Source organism: Neovison vison, chromosome 10 (assembly GCF_020171115.1).
Source record: "Neovison vison isolate M4711 chromosome 10, ASM_NN_V1, whole genome shotgun sequence".
Taxonomy (NCBI): domain Eukaryota; kingdom Metazoa; phylum Chordata; class Mammalia; order Carnivora; family Mustelidae; genus Neogale; species Neogale vison.
Genome location: NC_058100.1, coordinates 58,867,571 through 58,884,153, shown reverse-complemented (window position 1 = coordinate 58,884,153; position 16,583 = coordinate 58,867,571). Strand labels below are relative to the sequence as shown.

The 16,583-nt window shown below is 37.3% G+C and overlaps 1 protein-coding gene across 3 annotated transcripts in view; it reads right to left on the bottom strand.

Annotated features, from left to right (window-relative positions):
* RC3H1 (ring finger and CCCH-type domains 1) overlaps positions 1-16,583 on the bottom strand; it is an 84,272-nt gene that overhangs the window by 30,825 nt on the left and 36,864 nt on the right. For all 3 annotated transcript variants that reach the window (XM_044267375.1, XM_044267377.1, XM_044267376.1), the window contains exons 3-7: positions 12,779-12,899; positions 11,424-11,663; positions 10,824-10,999; positions 5,446-5,646; positions 1,824-1,956 (exon numbers count right to left, since the gene is read on the bottom strand). In XM_044267375.1, the coding sequence (XP_044123310.1) occupies positions 1,824-1,956; positions 5,446-5,646; positions 10,824-10,999; positions 11,424-11,663; positions 12,779-12,899 (871 nt within the window). The remainder of the gene's footprint in view (positions 1-1,823; positions 1,957-5,445; positions 5,647-10,823; positions 11,000-11,423; positions 11,664-12,778; positions 12,900-16,583) is intronic.

Below are 16,583 nucleotides of genomic sequence, written 5' to 3'. Positions count from 1 at the left end.
GATATTAGGAACATGAGAAGGGGGAGAGGCCTTAGCGGAGAGGTACAGTTTATCCACTGTTTCACAAGGATAGCAGCCCATACCGGCACAGCTATAGACCAAAAGGTTGGTGCTTGATGGGGTGAAAGTGCTCTTCTGATTGCTCAGAAAGAGCAAAGCATAATAGTGAAAAAAGAAAAATGACTGGGCTCTAGGACTATATTCGACCTGGTCTGATTTAAGCAATTTTGAGAGTAAATTTTTTTTTTTAAAGATTTGATTTATTTGAGAAAGAGAGTGTGCAAGCACACAAGCAGGGGGAGTAGCAGAGAGAGAGGACGAAGGCTCTTCACTGAGCAGGGAGCCCGATGGGGACTCGATCCCAGGACCCTGAGATCATGACCTGAACTAAAGACAGACCTTAACTGACTGAGCCACCCAGGTACCCAAGTGACAGTAAATTCGACAAAGGTAGATTTAAAAAAAAAAAAGAAGAAGAAAGAAAAAAATAGAGGGCCCCGAAATGCCACTGTCAAGATTTCCAAACCTTATTCAATAAGCAATGGGGTGTCACTGAAAGTTTATGAGCACAGAAATAAGATCAGAGATGTGATTTATTTTGCAGCAGTATGTGGACTGAACTAAAAACAGAATTAAGAGTAGCAGAAAATGGAAGGCATCCGGTCTCAGGAAAAAGAACAAGGCCCTCACCAATGCAGTATTAACTGGCATGGGATAGAGGGATATTGTGAAAGAACAGACAGATCCTGTTGTCCCAAATCGTATGTAGAAAGAGTAAAAGGAAAAGATATGAGCTAAGACAAAAGACTTGGGTTTTAAGTGTAAATACCTCAGACAAAGAGGTCATTTAACACAGAACACAGGAAGAAGAGCTGTATCAAGTGAAGAAGAATCCGCTTTGAAGAACAGAAGAGACTATGAAGAATCTCGGAAAGCATTTGGGAAAGTCAATCTGGAGTGATGAAGAGATAATGATGATAGAGATATCTGGGAGCCTATTTTCTCCAGAGAGTAACACCAGTGGTGGGAATGAATGACCATCATCAACAAAATGCAAAGGAAACAAAATTCCAAGAACACAACTGGCCTACTCCTTAGTGGGCAGGAGCGAAGAATGGGTCAAAATAAGAAGCACAATTTAGAGAAGTCAGAAGGAAATTATGAGAGTAGAGAAAGATACAGTATCAAGAGAGTCCCTATATTGAGGAACTGGTCGACAACATCATCAAATACTAAAGAGAAATCAAGTAATTTGAGGACTGAGAAGCCGTCTCTGGAATTTGAAACTGGGGAATTACTTGTGAAGGTCAGGAGCAGGAATAAAACACAGGGACAGCAGCAGAACACAAGCTAAAATACCTTTGATGTGAAAAATGAAGGTTGGGTGATTTTCAGGTCAAGGGGAAGGAACAAGAAAAGGGTTGACAAAGTAAAGATGTGCAAGAGAGGATGCTTGATGAATGAGAGACATTATCATCACAGAAAGGGCAAAAAATGGGACCAAGAAAACGGCAACTAAGGACACAGAATATAGAAAAAAATTAGTGAACTTGTGTTTTGTCAAAATAGATAAGAACAGTAAATAGAGCATAATTCTGTTATATGAGAAAAAGAAAACGAAGGATCCTAGAGTGAATCTACTTCCCTGGTGAAGTGAACAGTAAGTAAAAAGGTTTGAAGCAATAAGGATATAGATACAAGGCTGGGGCCAGAAACTTACACAGTGTCTAAAAGGAATGTAACAAAAGGTAATTAAAAGAATCACTGAGCAGCACTGAGGCACACAAAGGACAGTCCATTAATTTCCCTTGGGGTTAATTTACCTGGACTAGGGTCAATGTTTGCCAATAGCTCCAAATGGGGTCTTAGTCGGTTCAAATTTGCTGGATCTCCAGTTCGCTGGAGAGCAATTGTTAGTTCCTGAACACTTTGTGCAAAAGAGGCTGGGGTCTGCAACTTAAGAAAGATAAATATTAACTTTCCAAAACCCAGCTAATCCTTTTAAAGTAAAAACTATGTGTAATATTGCAATCATTTTTGCAACTTACTACATTTAATTTTATCCTCCCATACATTCCAGGCTTTGGCCAGACTGGATTACTGGTGCCTGAGCAAACCCCATACTCCCCTGCCTTCACAGCCTGGCAGACTATAAACTCTCTTCCCTCTGATGGCACAATCCTCAAATGTGTCTGACCCTTTCTCAATTCCTCAATTTGGAAGTATACTCTTTCCATCTTACGTTCTTTTTTTTTTTTTTTTAAGATTTTATTTATATGACAGAGAGAGATCACAAGTAGGCAGAGAGGCAGGCAGAGAGAGAGAGGAGGAAGCAGGCTCCCTGCTGAGCAGAGAGCCCGATGCGGGACTCGATCCCAGGACCCTGAGATCATGACCTGAGCTGAAGGCAGCGGCTTAACCCACTGAGCCACCCAGGCGCCCTCCATCTTACGTTCTTAGAGCACTGTATTAGTTTGGCTCTTGGAGTGCTTCCAGAGAACTGAAATTTGGAGTCTAGAGAGAACGCTATACAATACCAAAAACAATGAAACTGAACTCAGTCAAACTGAGCTTGAGTTCAAGTTCTGTTCGAGACCAAAAATCACCACACCGGACACAGCCGTTACGGACTCACTCGGAAGTCCATCTGTGATATGGACTAAAAAATTTCCAAAGTCCACTCCAACTCGAAAACAATCTTATAATGGTTTGGGATTCTTGGAAGTTATCTGGCTGTGTATTTTCCTCAAGCTTAATTAATGACAGACTTTCTTACATTAACTCCCCTGAGAGGCCCTATATATAGGACTTTGAATAGGGGAAATTGATTAGGCTATAGTAACTTACTTGGAAACATTTAGCTCTCTATGCCTTTTACTAACAAAGATGAGACTTTTGCTCCCGTAAAAGGTCACTCTTTAAAAGGTAATTTTTTAAAAAAAAGCATACATTTTAAAAAACATGAAAAATAACCATTCAAATGCTAACATGCCTTTATTCAATTTTTTCATCTTTGCATGCTTTTTACAAATTTATAATTTATAAACTTACAGTTTTGGCTACCATTAGTATTTTAACAAAAGCATTTAAAAAATATTTTATTTATTTGACAGACAGAGATCACAGGTAGGCAGAGAGGCAGACAGAGAGAGAGGAAGGGAAGCAGGCTCCCTGCCGAGCAGAGAGCCCGATGCGGGGCTTGATCCCAGGACCCTGGGATCATGACCTGAGCAGAAGGCAGAGGCTTTAATCCACTGAGCCACCCAGGTACCCCAACAAAAGCATTTTTCTATTGCTAACCACTTTTATTAGAGAGAGAAGTACTTCAAAGTGTACTAATAAAATGACAACACCCACGTTTCCTCACTGACAATACAAATATTTCACTTTTTTTTTTAAAGAAACTGAATGATATTTATCAGCTGAAGAGAGTATCTGTCTTGAAATAACTAATTTTAATGGCCATATAACCGTGTTCTGACCAGAAAGGTAACTTCTTTAACCATCTGCTTATTTTCTACTTTATAAATAATGTAGCAATTGATACTTTTGAGGCTCGAACCCAGGACCCTGAGATCATGACCTGAGCTGAAGGCAGAGGCTTAACCCACTGAGTCACCCAGGTGCCCCTGTAATGTCAGTTTTAAATGTGTATTTAATTATTACTGGAGCTGAATTCTATTCTATCAATTACATATGTTTCTTCTTTGTGAACTGGTAATTCATGCTTATCCATTAATTTACTATGATTACTGATTTTCATTATCACTTTTAATAAATTCTCTGTAAGGTCCAACACAGTGGCAATATGTATAGTAGCAATGTAGTAGTAGCCACTAGCAATATGTGGCTATTTAAGTTAAAATTAGTAAAATAAAATAAAAATGTAGCTCTTCAGTTGCACAGTCATATATTCTGGGGGCTAAACAGCCATGGGTGGCTAGTGATCACCACATTAGACAGTGTTCGTTACCACAGGAAGTTATACCACTCTAGATAATAAGATGCCACACCACTGTGAAGTCTGTTTATCAGTTTGTTGTAAGGTCTCTGGATAGTAAATTCAAACTATTGCTCATGATGTGAGGATACTGTTACAGAATAAACTACATAGTCTAATTCACACAAAAAGGTCAACCTCCTTGTAGAATCTTTATAAAACCCAGCCAAGTTTCTCTTTAGAGGTAGAAAGTTACTCTTTTAAGAGACCATTACTAAGGTTTCAATACATTATAATCAGTCAGTTGCATAATTTCAGACCTAGGAGTTGCAGGTAAAGTTTGAGCAAAGATATCTAGAAAAGATTTATAGGACAAAAGAAGTAATATACATTATACTGAAAATTACATAACAAGCATAGAAAACCATTTCCCAATTGTTCTTTGACATCAATACACTATTCATGCAAATAATCCTATCCTGGGAATAACAAGAAGTGACAGAATAGTCTGGAAAGATCTGGTGGTTAAGAACATGGATTCTAGACTAGTACACCCAACTTCAGATCCAGCCCTGTCACTGATTACCTATACCAACCTGGAGAAATGTACTTAATCTACTTCCCTGGGACAGCGCAGGGTTATTGAAAGGATTAAATGGGTTATTTAAAACGAGGCACCAGTGAACTCTCAATAAATGTTCAATAATATTATATTTGATCTACCCTTACATCTTGATCTTACTTCTTTAAATTAAATGTGGGTAGACTCTAAAGTATAATCATCTCGCTGGTTTTAAGTATTTAAGGTAAAATAGTAAAAGTTAATGCTATTATAACATATATATTTACATGGTGCTTTAAGACTTTTTTTATACTTTTGTATATTTCATGTTGAATTACAACTAAAACAATTACAGGATTTACCCTAGTTTTAACAGAATTAAATACAGCACTTAATGGAGCCTGATCATATGTACTCTGGTGATCTTCTTATCATAACAAAGAGATAAAGTAAAAATAAGTTTACTGAAAATATGATCAATCCTAGAATGATTGGTAACTTATGTGAAATTACTGTTGCTAAGAATCATAAGAAACCCTAATGTATACATTCTCCAGATGACTGAATGGCTGTTACAGGAGAACAATAAAGGCATTTAGAAGATGGGTTTAGTTAACACGATGATGAAAACTCAGGGAACAAAACAAGGGAGAGAGGCAACAATAACAGAGATGGAAGACTCTCAAAAGAATACTAGAGTGTGCTGGATGACTTATTATAACACTAGTCAAATCTTTTATGAATGATGTCATTATACACTAATTATATAAACAAACTGGAATTACTATGTGACTAGCTATGATACTCAGCTACAGATAAGTAATTTATAAGAGCCTGACATACAGTATTCATTTTAACATACATTCATTAAACAAATTACTAAATCATGAATTACCCAAACTCCAATATTAGTCCAAGAAGTAAGGATCAAAAAAGGGTCTACCTTGTCAATAATTGACTGCATATGAGACTTGTGAGTCTGGTCTCCATAAAGTAAAGAGGACCATTGGTCTGGTGCAATTCGTAAGCCTGCTTCCATAGCAATTTGCACTATCTGGGAGTCATGTTCTCGCCGCAGAGCTTCGTAGGTTCTAAATTCTTCCTTTAGTTGCATCAAAGAAGAGTCTTCATCACGCTTGGTGACCTAGTAAGATACACAACAATCTCATGAGTCAGTAAGAAAGAAAATGAGTTTATACTTTATAAAAGCACATATAGAGAACAGATCATTTTTAACAAATTTCTTTTTTTTAAGCTTTTATTTATTTGTCAGAGAGAGAGAGAGAGCGCACAGGCAGGCAGAATGGCAGGCAGAGGCAGACGGAGAAGCAGGCTCCCTGCTGAGCAATGAGCCCAATGGTGGGACTCCATCCCAGGACCCTGGGATCATGACCGGAGTCAAAGGCAGCCACTTAACTGCCTAAGCCACCAGGTGTTCCTATAACAAATTTCTTTTAACAACAATAACAAGATTAAAATGGAACACACTGTTTTGCCTGTAAAACATTTCCCCCTTTAAAGACATCAAAATCTTGCAAACAGGGGCGCCCGGGTGACTCAGTGGGTTAAAGCCTCTGCCTTCAGCTCAGGTCATGATCCTGGGGTCCTGGGATCGAGCCCTGCATTGGGCTCTCTGCTCCTCGGAAAGCCTGCTTCCTCCTTTCTCTCTCTGCCTGCCCCTCTGCCTACTTGTGATCTCTGTCAAATAAATAAATAAAATCTTAAAAAAAAAATCTTGCAAACAGGTCTTACAGAAAGAATGAATATGTGCTGGAGCAAACTAGACTGGATAGACTTTAACACATATAGAGATGTGCAGATACGCATTTTTGAAAAGAAGAAAAATGCTCGAGGCACCTGTCTGGCTCAGCCAGTATAGCATGTGCCTCTTGGTCTCAAGGCATGAATTCAAGCCCCACATTGGATATGGAGTCTATTTCTTTTTATATACATACATAGGTATGTGTATATACACACACACACACAGCAAGGACTTTAAAAGAGGGAAAATATGCAATTATTCTGAAAAAGACAATAACAACAACAATATATGTTTCTTCTTCATAACTGTGGATTATCAAACTTGGGCTTGCCTGGCATTGAGCTGGCTGACAACCTAACTGAAAGAGTGTCATTCAGATGCTGGTATGATTCTAAAGACAATTAATCTGTACTTAGCTTAATATTCCAGAGTTTTGCAGGCTTGGCCACCATCAGAAAGTATAAAATAATAATAATGATAATATCTTTTAGTAATTAAAATGATTAACCCTTATTGAGCCCTTAGCATGCTCTAGTCAGTGTGTTAACTTATTAACCATCATACTGACATATTAACTCATTTACTTCTCTAAACTTGTTGAGGTAGGTACTATTGTTATTTTTGCTGTATCGCTACATTTTGAATCAAGCTGGATTTAGGCCAAAGGCTCAGGAAATCAAAGTCAAATAATATTTTTTAAAAGATTTTATTTATGTGAGATAGAGTAAGAGAGAGTGTGCATGGGGGAGAGAGAGAGAGAGAAAGCACATGACCGGGTAGGGGGGGCAGACGGAGAGGGCGAGGGAGATAAAGGAAGGCTCTCCACTGAGCAGGGAGCCCCACACAGGGATCAATCCCAGAAACCCGGGATCACGATTTGAGCCAACTCAAATTAAACAACTGAGGCACCCAGGAACCCCCAAAGCAAAATAATTAATTCTACTCCAGGATCACCTGTATCCTAACATATTTCAGAACATATTTTTACCTTGTTAACCTTTTATTCCCACAAGGACTCAAATTCCTCTAGCAGAAAATTCCCATTTTTTTCCTTCCAAAGAAAACTACAGCAAGACTTCTAGGTCATCCTGATTATATTTTTAAATGTATTCCATTCTTATTACAAGAAGGCCTAACTTAAATTTCGTTAGGCAAATCCATAAAAGACCAAATAGATTTAAAAAAAAAATCAAGAACTAGAGTCACAAAAACAAAATATATTTTGCCACCATTTAAAGGCAAGTCAAAAGACCAAATGCATATGTGGATGTATAAAAACATCTCTCAATACAAGCTAAACCTTATTAAAATGTAGAATGTCTTCCATATGATATACTAGGGTTCCCTGGCCTTGGTTCTCACAACTGTGTTTTAACTAAAAACAGTCAAAGATTTCCAAGAGATGCATGTCTACAGTAAGTTCTGGAACTGTAAGGTACTAAGGAAGATCAGAATTATCCCTGCCCGAAAAGGTTTTTCTTTAAAGATCTTATTTATTTATTTATTATGACCTGAGCTGAATGAAGGTAGATGCTTAAGGACTGAGCCACCAGGCACCCCTGAAAAAGTCAACGGAAATAAAAGAGATGCTAAAAGGATGCAGTTAGAACACAGCTATATGGACACACACAGCTACAAGGAATAATGGAAGATGTGAGCTCCATTGATGTGAGTTCCACAAATTAAATTAAACAGGTATTGGTAGATACTTAACAGAAACTCTGCCATAGTGAATAAAATTTAGGGTGTGGACCTACTGCAATGAGAGAAGATAAGTCTTCTCATGATGGAAACTGTGGCACGTATTACCAGCAAGAGAAGAAAGCAGGTAGACAATGAAATAAAGGGAAAGAATCAGGACCCAAATGAAAAATAATTGGATTTTTATAAATTTCCGATCTCTTTTCAATTACTATTAATGCTTTTAATTAGGATTGAGAGGTTCACTGTGGGTGTTCTGGGGCTTTTGGACCCCTTATTATTCTTCACAGGGGAAGGGTAGATTTCCTTTTCTTTCCTTTTATTTTTTAAGCTTGTAATAGTGTGTCTGTGCTGTTATTACAGAACAAAGAACTTTGGAAGCAGACAGACATTCTGAAGTGTACTGCACATAACACTGTACAATCATGTTATTATAATCATTACAACCAATGTGATTTATTTGGGGACAATCTGAACTACTTGGGAGTTATTCTGGCTAGAGTTTCTAATAGTCCCAGAGGCACCTATGGCCAAGAACAGGGTTGGGTACAGACCTGGAGTGCACACATCATTTTCAGTATATATATAATCTGACTCAAGAAAGAAAAATAATGTGGGCATTTAGTCAGAGCTTTAAAAAATTTTTTAAATTAAACTGGCATGCCTTCCGGCCACCTAGTTAAGTGTCTGCTCATGTCATGATCCCAGGGTCTTGGGATGGAGCTCCAGGTGGGGCTCTCTGCTCAGGGGGAGCCTGCTTCTCCCCCTCTCTCTCTGCCTGCCACTCCTTCTGCTTGTGCTCTCTTTCTGTGTCAAATAAATAAATAAAATCTTAAAAAATATATAAATAATTTTATTATTTATGAATGTCTTATTAACTTACAAAACATATTTATGAAATACATTGTTATTTATATATTTATAATATAACAATATTTCTATCACTACAATTATGTAACTCAGCAATATTATTTCTATTATTACAATTATGTAATTCATATAATTTATATATAATATATAAATAATAAATATATAAATTATTTTGTTTGTATATAAAATATAGTGTTTATAAAAATAAATGTTTTCCTGTTGATTTTGTAAACCATGCTTTCTCAGGAAATGAGAAAATAAACTACAGCAGACTGTAGGATTTTTTAGTTTGAGTGTCAGATGAGGGGACATGGTGACCCACGAAAGGGGTCATACAGTCTGTATGAATTAAAAAATTTTTAGTAGCTTGCCTCTCTGGTCCATGAAGTACTAGTTATGTGTGTGACAGAAGCAAGAAGCCTTCACATTAAGAAGTCAGGAAAACAGGATGAATGATAAATGCTACACAGGAAGCACTGATTGTCTAAAGCAGTGCTGATACAAAAGAGTATGTCCAGGAGCGCCTGGGTGGCTCAGTGGGTTAAGCCTCTGCCTTCGGCTCAGGTCATGATCCCAGGGTCCTGGGATCAAGCCCCACATTGGGCTCTCTGCTCAGCAGGGAGCCTGCTTCCTCCTCTCTCTCTGCCTGCTTGTGATCTCTGTCAAATAAATAAATAAAATCTTTAAAAAAAAAAAAAAGAAGAAGAGTATGTCCAGCCTTACTTTATATACTGAAAATGAAATGACAAATGGAACTCCAGTACTGTACATGTGGAATTACAGCAGGAGCAAAGAGCAAAATGAAACTTCTTGCTTCAATTACTCTCTTTTCAGACCAATTCTGCATATAGTCTTGATGGAACAATGACACACAGCTTATTAGCCTCTTCAAATATAAAAATCTATAAACCTGGGGCGCCTGGGTGGCTCAGTGGGTTAAAGCCTCTGCCTTCGGCTCAGGTCATGATCCCAGGGTCCTGGGATCGAGCCCCACATAAGGCTCTCTGTTCGGCAGGAAGCCTGCTTCCTCCTCTCTCTCTGCCTGCCTCTCTGCCTACTTGTGATCTGTCTCTGCCAAAGAAATAAATAAAATATTAAAAAAAAAAAAAATCTATAAACCTCAGTTTGATCCATATGTGGATCAAATTGTTGTTGTTCAATATCTAATATACAAAATTTAATATAATAGGGGTGCCTGGGTGGCTCAGTGGGTTAAAGCCTCTGCCTTCGGCTCAGGTCATGATCTCAGGGTCCTGGGATTGAGCCCCACCTCGGGCTCTCTGCTCAGCGGGGAGCCTGCTTCCTCCTCTCTCTCTCTGCCTGCCTCTCTGCCTACTTGTGATCTCTCTCTCTGTCAAATAAATAAATAAAATCTTAAAAAAAATTAATAAAATAAGATTTAACTTTAATAGGACACCATCTGCATTGCTTTCATTTATTATTATTATTTTTTACATTTTTTTAAAAAGATTTTATTTATTTATTTGTCAGAGAGAAAGAGAGAAGCAAGAGTGAGCACAGGCAGACAGAGGCAGAGGGAGAAGCAGGCTCCCTGCCAAGCAAGGAGCCCGATACGGGACTCGATCCCAGGATGCTGGGATCATGACCTGAGCCAAAGGCAGCTGCTCAACCAACTGAGCCACCCAGGCGTCCCTTTTTACATTTTTCAAAACAAAAAATCTTTTAATTTTCTTAGGGGCAACTTTATTAAACTCAAAAGTTTTACTACTAGGGCACCTGGGTGGCTCAGTGGGTTAAAGCCTCTGCCTTCAGCTCAGGTCATGACCTCAGGGTCCTGGGATGGAGCCCTGCATCAGGGTCTCTGCTCAGCAGGGAGCCTGCTTCCCTTCCTCTCTCTCTCTGCCTGTCTCTCTGCCTACTTGTGATCTCTGTCAAATAAATAAAATATAAAAAAAGAAGTTTTATTACTTAAGTTTGGGAAAAAGATAATGTTTCCTTTTAAGCTGAAATATAACCTTAGTTCATACCTTGAAGCAGGAAGCTCTATAAAGGAGCTGAACAACATGCCCAATGCTAGTTTTAGAGGCCTGAGGAAACCGTGGCTCCAACCTTTGCACCACAAAGAGAACCAAGACTTTCCTTGACAGAGCAGAACCATCTTCCAAGGCCAGGAGAACCAGCTTTAGAGCTTCCTCCTGCATTGCTAGGGAAAGTTAGGCAAAACCAAAATTTATCATGTATAAAGATAAGATAAATTTATTTATTAGAACGGCAATATTTAACAATTTCTGCAGGTACCACTCCATGGGCAACATAACACTGTAATACATAGTTACAGTTATACTTTCTAACCATTTTGGGGCAATTTTATATTATACTCTGCATATTTTATTTAAGAAAGCAGATAAAAAAAATTTCTATCAAGTTAAAAACTTTTGACACTGAGAAATGTTTTACATGCTCTAAAATACTGACATGGAATTACCCAAGCCATGAGTGTCAAGTGGAATATTTCTTGGTAATAACAGAGTATTAGAAAAACTAGCCTTTGTATATCACACTTATAGTTCTTAACATCATACTTTTAGAATTATTAGTAGAGTAAATATCAAACTTTCATCACATACCTGGTCCAAGGAACTGGCAGCCCCTAGCCCTGACTGCTGCCCAAAGATTAGAGGAGAGTTGCTGAGGATTCTGGTGCTGAAGAATGAGCTCTGTAACTGTTCGTTCACCTAAAGATCGGGCAGCTCTCATAGCACGAATCCTGCCTTCTTCTTCAACGAGTTGGCAGTGGACCAGAGTCACCAGCTTCCTCTGCATTGGGCGACTCAGCACACTCTGAGTAGTGCTATTCAGACCCACTCCTTTAAAGAGAGTAAAAAGTTATTTCTAGGTTTACAATGCAATTTTAGAGTCCAGAAAAACTTCCTCTGATGGGCTTACGGACTTATGCATACATGATAGTTCCCAGTTCTACTGTAATGTTTAAAATAAATAATAGATAAAACTACATGAAGCCTAGTTTGCATTTTAAAAGTATACAAAAGCTATTATCTCATGTAAATATAACACTCAGTACAACATTAAATATATCATTATTCATCATAACCATGGAGGGAAAAGGGGAAAATGCCAGATATTAAGACTCAAATCTTGAGGTCATAACAGTTCTGGCATTTTACTTCGTAACGGTTAATTTTACCTTCCTAATGAAATAAGTCATAATGGCAAGGCACAAAGAACAACTTCCAATTTTATTTCATTCCCTATGGCACACCATATAATACTGAACAGAAGGCAGACAATCCAGAGTTGTCAAATAATGGAGAGCTCTTCTGAAACCACATTCACTTATATTTGCAACTCATTCAAATGTTTCCAACATCACATAAACTCTGAAAGTCATCTATTTAATGTGATTTATAATGATATTATTTAGTGTTTGTGGGTTTGATTTATAATAAATAAGTAAATTTCATTAGCATTCACTTACAGTCCACAATTTTTTTTAAAGATTTATTTATGGGGAGTCTGGGTGGCTCAGTCAGTTAAGTATCTGCCTTCAGTTCAGGTCATGATCCCAGGGTAATGGGATCCAGCACAGTGTCGGGCTCCTTGCCTATCAGGGAGCCGGCTTCTCCCTCTCCTCTCTGCTTGTACTCTCTTCTGCTATTTCTGTCATTCTCTCTCAAATAAATAAATAAAATCTTTAAAATACATAAACAAACAAATAAGTAAAATAAAAGATTTATTTTAGAGAGGAGGTTGAGGGACAGAGGGAGAGAGAAACTCAAGAAAACGCTGAGCTGAGCACAGTTTGGCACGGGGCTCAATCTCATGACCTCGAGATCATGACCTGAGCTGAAACCGAGAGGCAGACACTTAACTGACTGCACCCTCCAGGCACCCCTACAATTTTTATGATAATAAAAACATCTTTAATGAACATGTTTAGCATGGGTAGCTGCATCCGATTTACCTCTAGCACTGCTGAGTGGTTTCAGGTACAATGCTAATTCTTCTACACATTTCTTGGCTTCCTCATAATGCTTTGTATCTTCAACCCCACTACACAAAGTAATGGGTTGCTGCTCAGGGACCTTCAGGTCAGAAGAAATGGTCTGTATGAGTACTCATTGTTTTATTGAGTATATTTTATGCACTGCTACTCTGTGGTAACATCAAAGCGCCTATGAAATTTACTGAATTCTTCCAAAGGCCTTTTCTATACTAATACACAAAATTTAATGCACTGGTTTTGGTTTTGTAATAGCTTTACTGAAATATAATTTGTACACCATATAAGCCACCCATTTAAGATATACAATTCAATGGTTTTTAGTATATTCATAACAGTGCAACCATAACCACAATTTAAGAACATTTTCATCATCCCTCCAAAGAAGACAGTATCATACTCTTGTCTCCCCTCTCATATTTCCTCCCAACTCCCCACCAACCTTAGGAAAACAATGATCTACTTTCTGTCTCTATGGAGTTGCCTACTTTGGACATTTCACATTAACAGAAATCAAAGAACCATATATAGTTACTTCCAAAGTGGCTACACTATCTTTTACTCTCACCAGCAATCAATGAGTTCTGTTGCTGCCAGCCTCACCAGCACTTGGTATTGTGTTCTGGATTTTAGCTATTCTAATTGGTATGTAGCATAATCTTGTTGTCTTAATTTGCAATTCCTTAATGACAAATGATATTGAACAACTTTCCACTGTTCATTTACCATCTGTATATCCTCTTTGATGAGGGATTTATTCAGATTTTCCCCATTTTAACATTATGTCTTTTTTATTACTGAATTGTAGGAATCATTTATTTATTTATTACGAAGTTGCAGGGGAATTTATTAGCACATCTAGATCTGAAAAAAAAGGTTATAGACTTACAAGGCTAAGCTGCAAGTAGGGAGCAGAAGGGAGAAAAACTTTAGTTGCTATTAGTTTTTATTCCAAACTGCATCAGTTCATTAGAAACAAGTAGTTTATAAAGGACTTAGTCCATAACTTTAAGAGTCTTTTATATATCCTAGACACGACTTTCTTTCAGATATGTGAGTTACAATTATTTTCTCCCATTCTGAGAGTTGGGTCTTTCACTCCCTGATGGTCCTTTGAAGCACAAAGTTCTAAGTCTTGATTTAATTCAATTTACCCTTTTATTCCTTGTGTTTTTCATGTCCTATCTTAAAAACAACAACAACAACAAAAAACAAAACCCACCCACTGCCTACTCCAAAATCATGAAGATTTATGAGTTCTGTGGTTTTAGCTTTTACATTTAGCCTTTGGTTCATTCTGAATTAGTTTTTGTATTTGGTGTGAGGCAGGGGTCCAAATTCATTGTTTTGCATTTGGATATCCAGTTTTCCCAGCACCAATTGCTGGAAAAACTGTCCTTTTCTCACTGAATGGTCTTGGAAACGTTGCCAAAAATCATTTCATATGCGTGGGTTTATTTCTGGGCTCTGTTCTATTCCACTGAACTAAATGTATGTCTTTATACCAGTATCATACTGTCTTGATCACTGTAGCTTTGCAGTTTCAAAATGTGGAATCTAAATCCTCCAACTTTGTCCTTTTTCAAGATTGTTTTAACTATTTGTGGTCCCTTCTGATGCCATGTGAGTTTTATGATTGGCTTTTTGTTGTTGTTGTTTCTGCAAAAAGGAAAACCACAATTGGGGGTTTGATACAGCTGGCATTGAATCTGTAGATGGTTTTGGGTAGTACTATGATCTTAACAATATTAATTCTGCCAATCCACGAACAATGTCTTTCTATTTATTTATGTCTTCTTTAAATTTCTTTCAGCAATGTTTTGTAGCTTTTCAGTGCACAAGTCTTTCTCCCCCTTTGCTAAATTTATTCCTAAGTATTTTATTATCTGATGCTAGTGTAAGCGGATTCATTTTCTCAATTTCCTTTTGGATTTTTCATTGATAGTGTATAAAAATGCAACTAATGTGTTGACTTTGTATCCTGCAACTTTGCCTAATTCATTTATGAACTCTAACAGCTTTCTAATGGAAATCTTTAGAGTTAAAATAGTGACTGCTATATATTGAAATTCCCTGTCCTTGTTCCTCAAAATGTTAATAATAGAACCACCCTATGATCCAGCAATTGCACTGTTATTTACCCATAGGATATAAGAATACAGATTCGAAGGGATACATACACCCCCATGTTTTACAGCAGCACTATCAACAATAGCCAAACTATGGGGAGAGTCCAAATGTCCATCGACTGATGAACGGATAAAGAAGACGTCGTGTATATCTACAATGGAATATTACTCAGCCATCAAAAAGAATGAGATCTTGTTTGCAATGACATGGATGGAGCTAGAACATATTATGCTAAGAGAAATAAATCAGGCAGAGAAAAATACCATATAATCTCACTCATATGTAGAATTTAAGAAAGAAAACAAATGAACAAATGAGCACACAGAAAGGGGGAAAAGAAAAAAGGAAAGAGGGAAACAAACCATAAGAGACTCTTAATGATAGAGAACAAACTGAGGGCAGACAGAGGGACGTGGGTTGGAGATAGGCTAGACGGGTGATAGACATTAAGCAGGGTACTTGTTATGAGCAGCGAGTGTTGTAAACAAGTGATGAATCACTGAATTCTACTCCAGAAACCAGTATTGTACTGTATGTTAACCACCTAAAATTTAAAAAAATAATAATAAAATAAAATGCCCCATCCTCAAATATAAACATTAGTTGTTTCAGTTAAGATATAACAAGGTCTTACTCATTTTGTAGAAAGAGTTAGTTCATCTTTAGACAATTTTATGGGGGGGGAAGCAAGCCTTGGTTATTTGCTATTATTAAAGTAGTATATTTTTAAAATTATTACTCTTAATAAGTCTATTTTTTAAATGTTTCTGAACTATCATATGGGATTTTCAAAATAAAAAGAAATTATTATGAAATGAAAAATTAAGTGCAAGAAGCAAAAGGACCTATTATTGCACTTCCCCTTTTGACAAATATTTTGTAGTGTTGTTGGTAACATCACGAGAGGTTTATAAATAAGTTTTCCTTTTGAATAAGTTATTCTAGAATTGCTCTCTTCATCTCCAACATACATATTATCAACCTTTCGTACATTTTAGCAGCTTTTGTCAAGACTGATCTAGAGAACATCAATGCGGCCAGATCCAAAGTTCTAGTATATTTATTCAAAAAATGATTTTTGGTAAATATATGGCATTTCAGACTCACACTCTGAACATTTAGTAAAGGATTACTTAAATAAATCATATCTAGCTTTCAACAACCTACCTCCCTTGGCTTTGTGAAATCTTCTGAAGATACTACTGATCCCTAAATTTGAGAATAAGGACATTAAATTTTAGAGTATTACCATCAGACTTGCTAGACTAACTTTAACATTTAGATACCTAGGAATATTTGCTTCTACTCTAGAAAAATGGTTCCCAATATGCTCTAGAGTTCTTGTCACCGTCTTCATCTTTCATTTCAGTTAGTGTCTACTATGGACAACTGTCTGAAGTAGCTTCACTTTTCCTATTAAGTAAAAAGCAATGGTTTTATGAGCAGTATTTTCCTCAATATTAAGAGGTCTCTGTGACTTATCCTCTTAGGTCTCTCTAGTGATCTGAACAGCTGAGATTGCTGAGAAAGGCTGACCACCAGATTAAGGGACTGTTCTGTGCTATGACCAAGGAACACTGCACTCCCACGATGTATCTCCCAACACACTGAAATAAAAGATTTGCACAGTACCAAT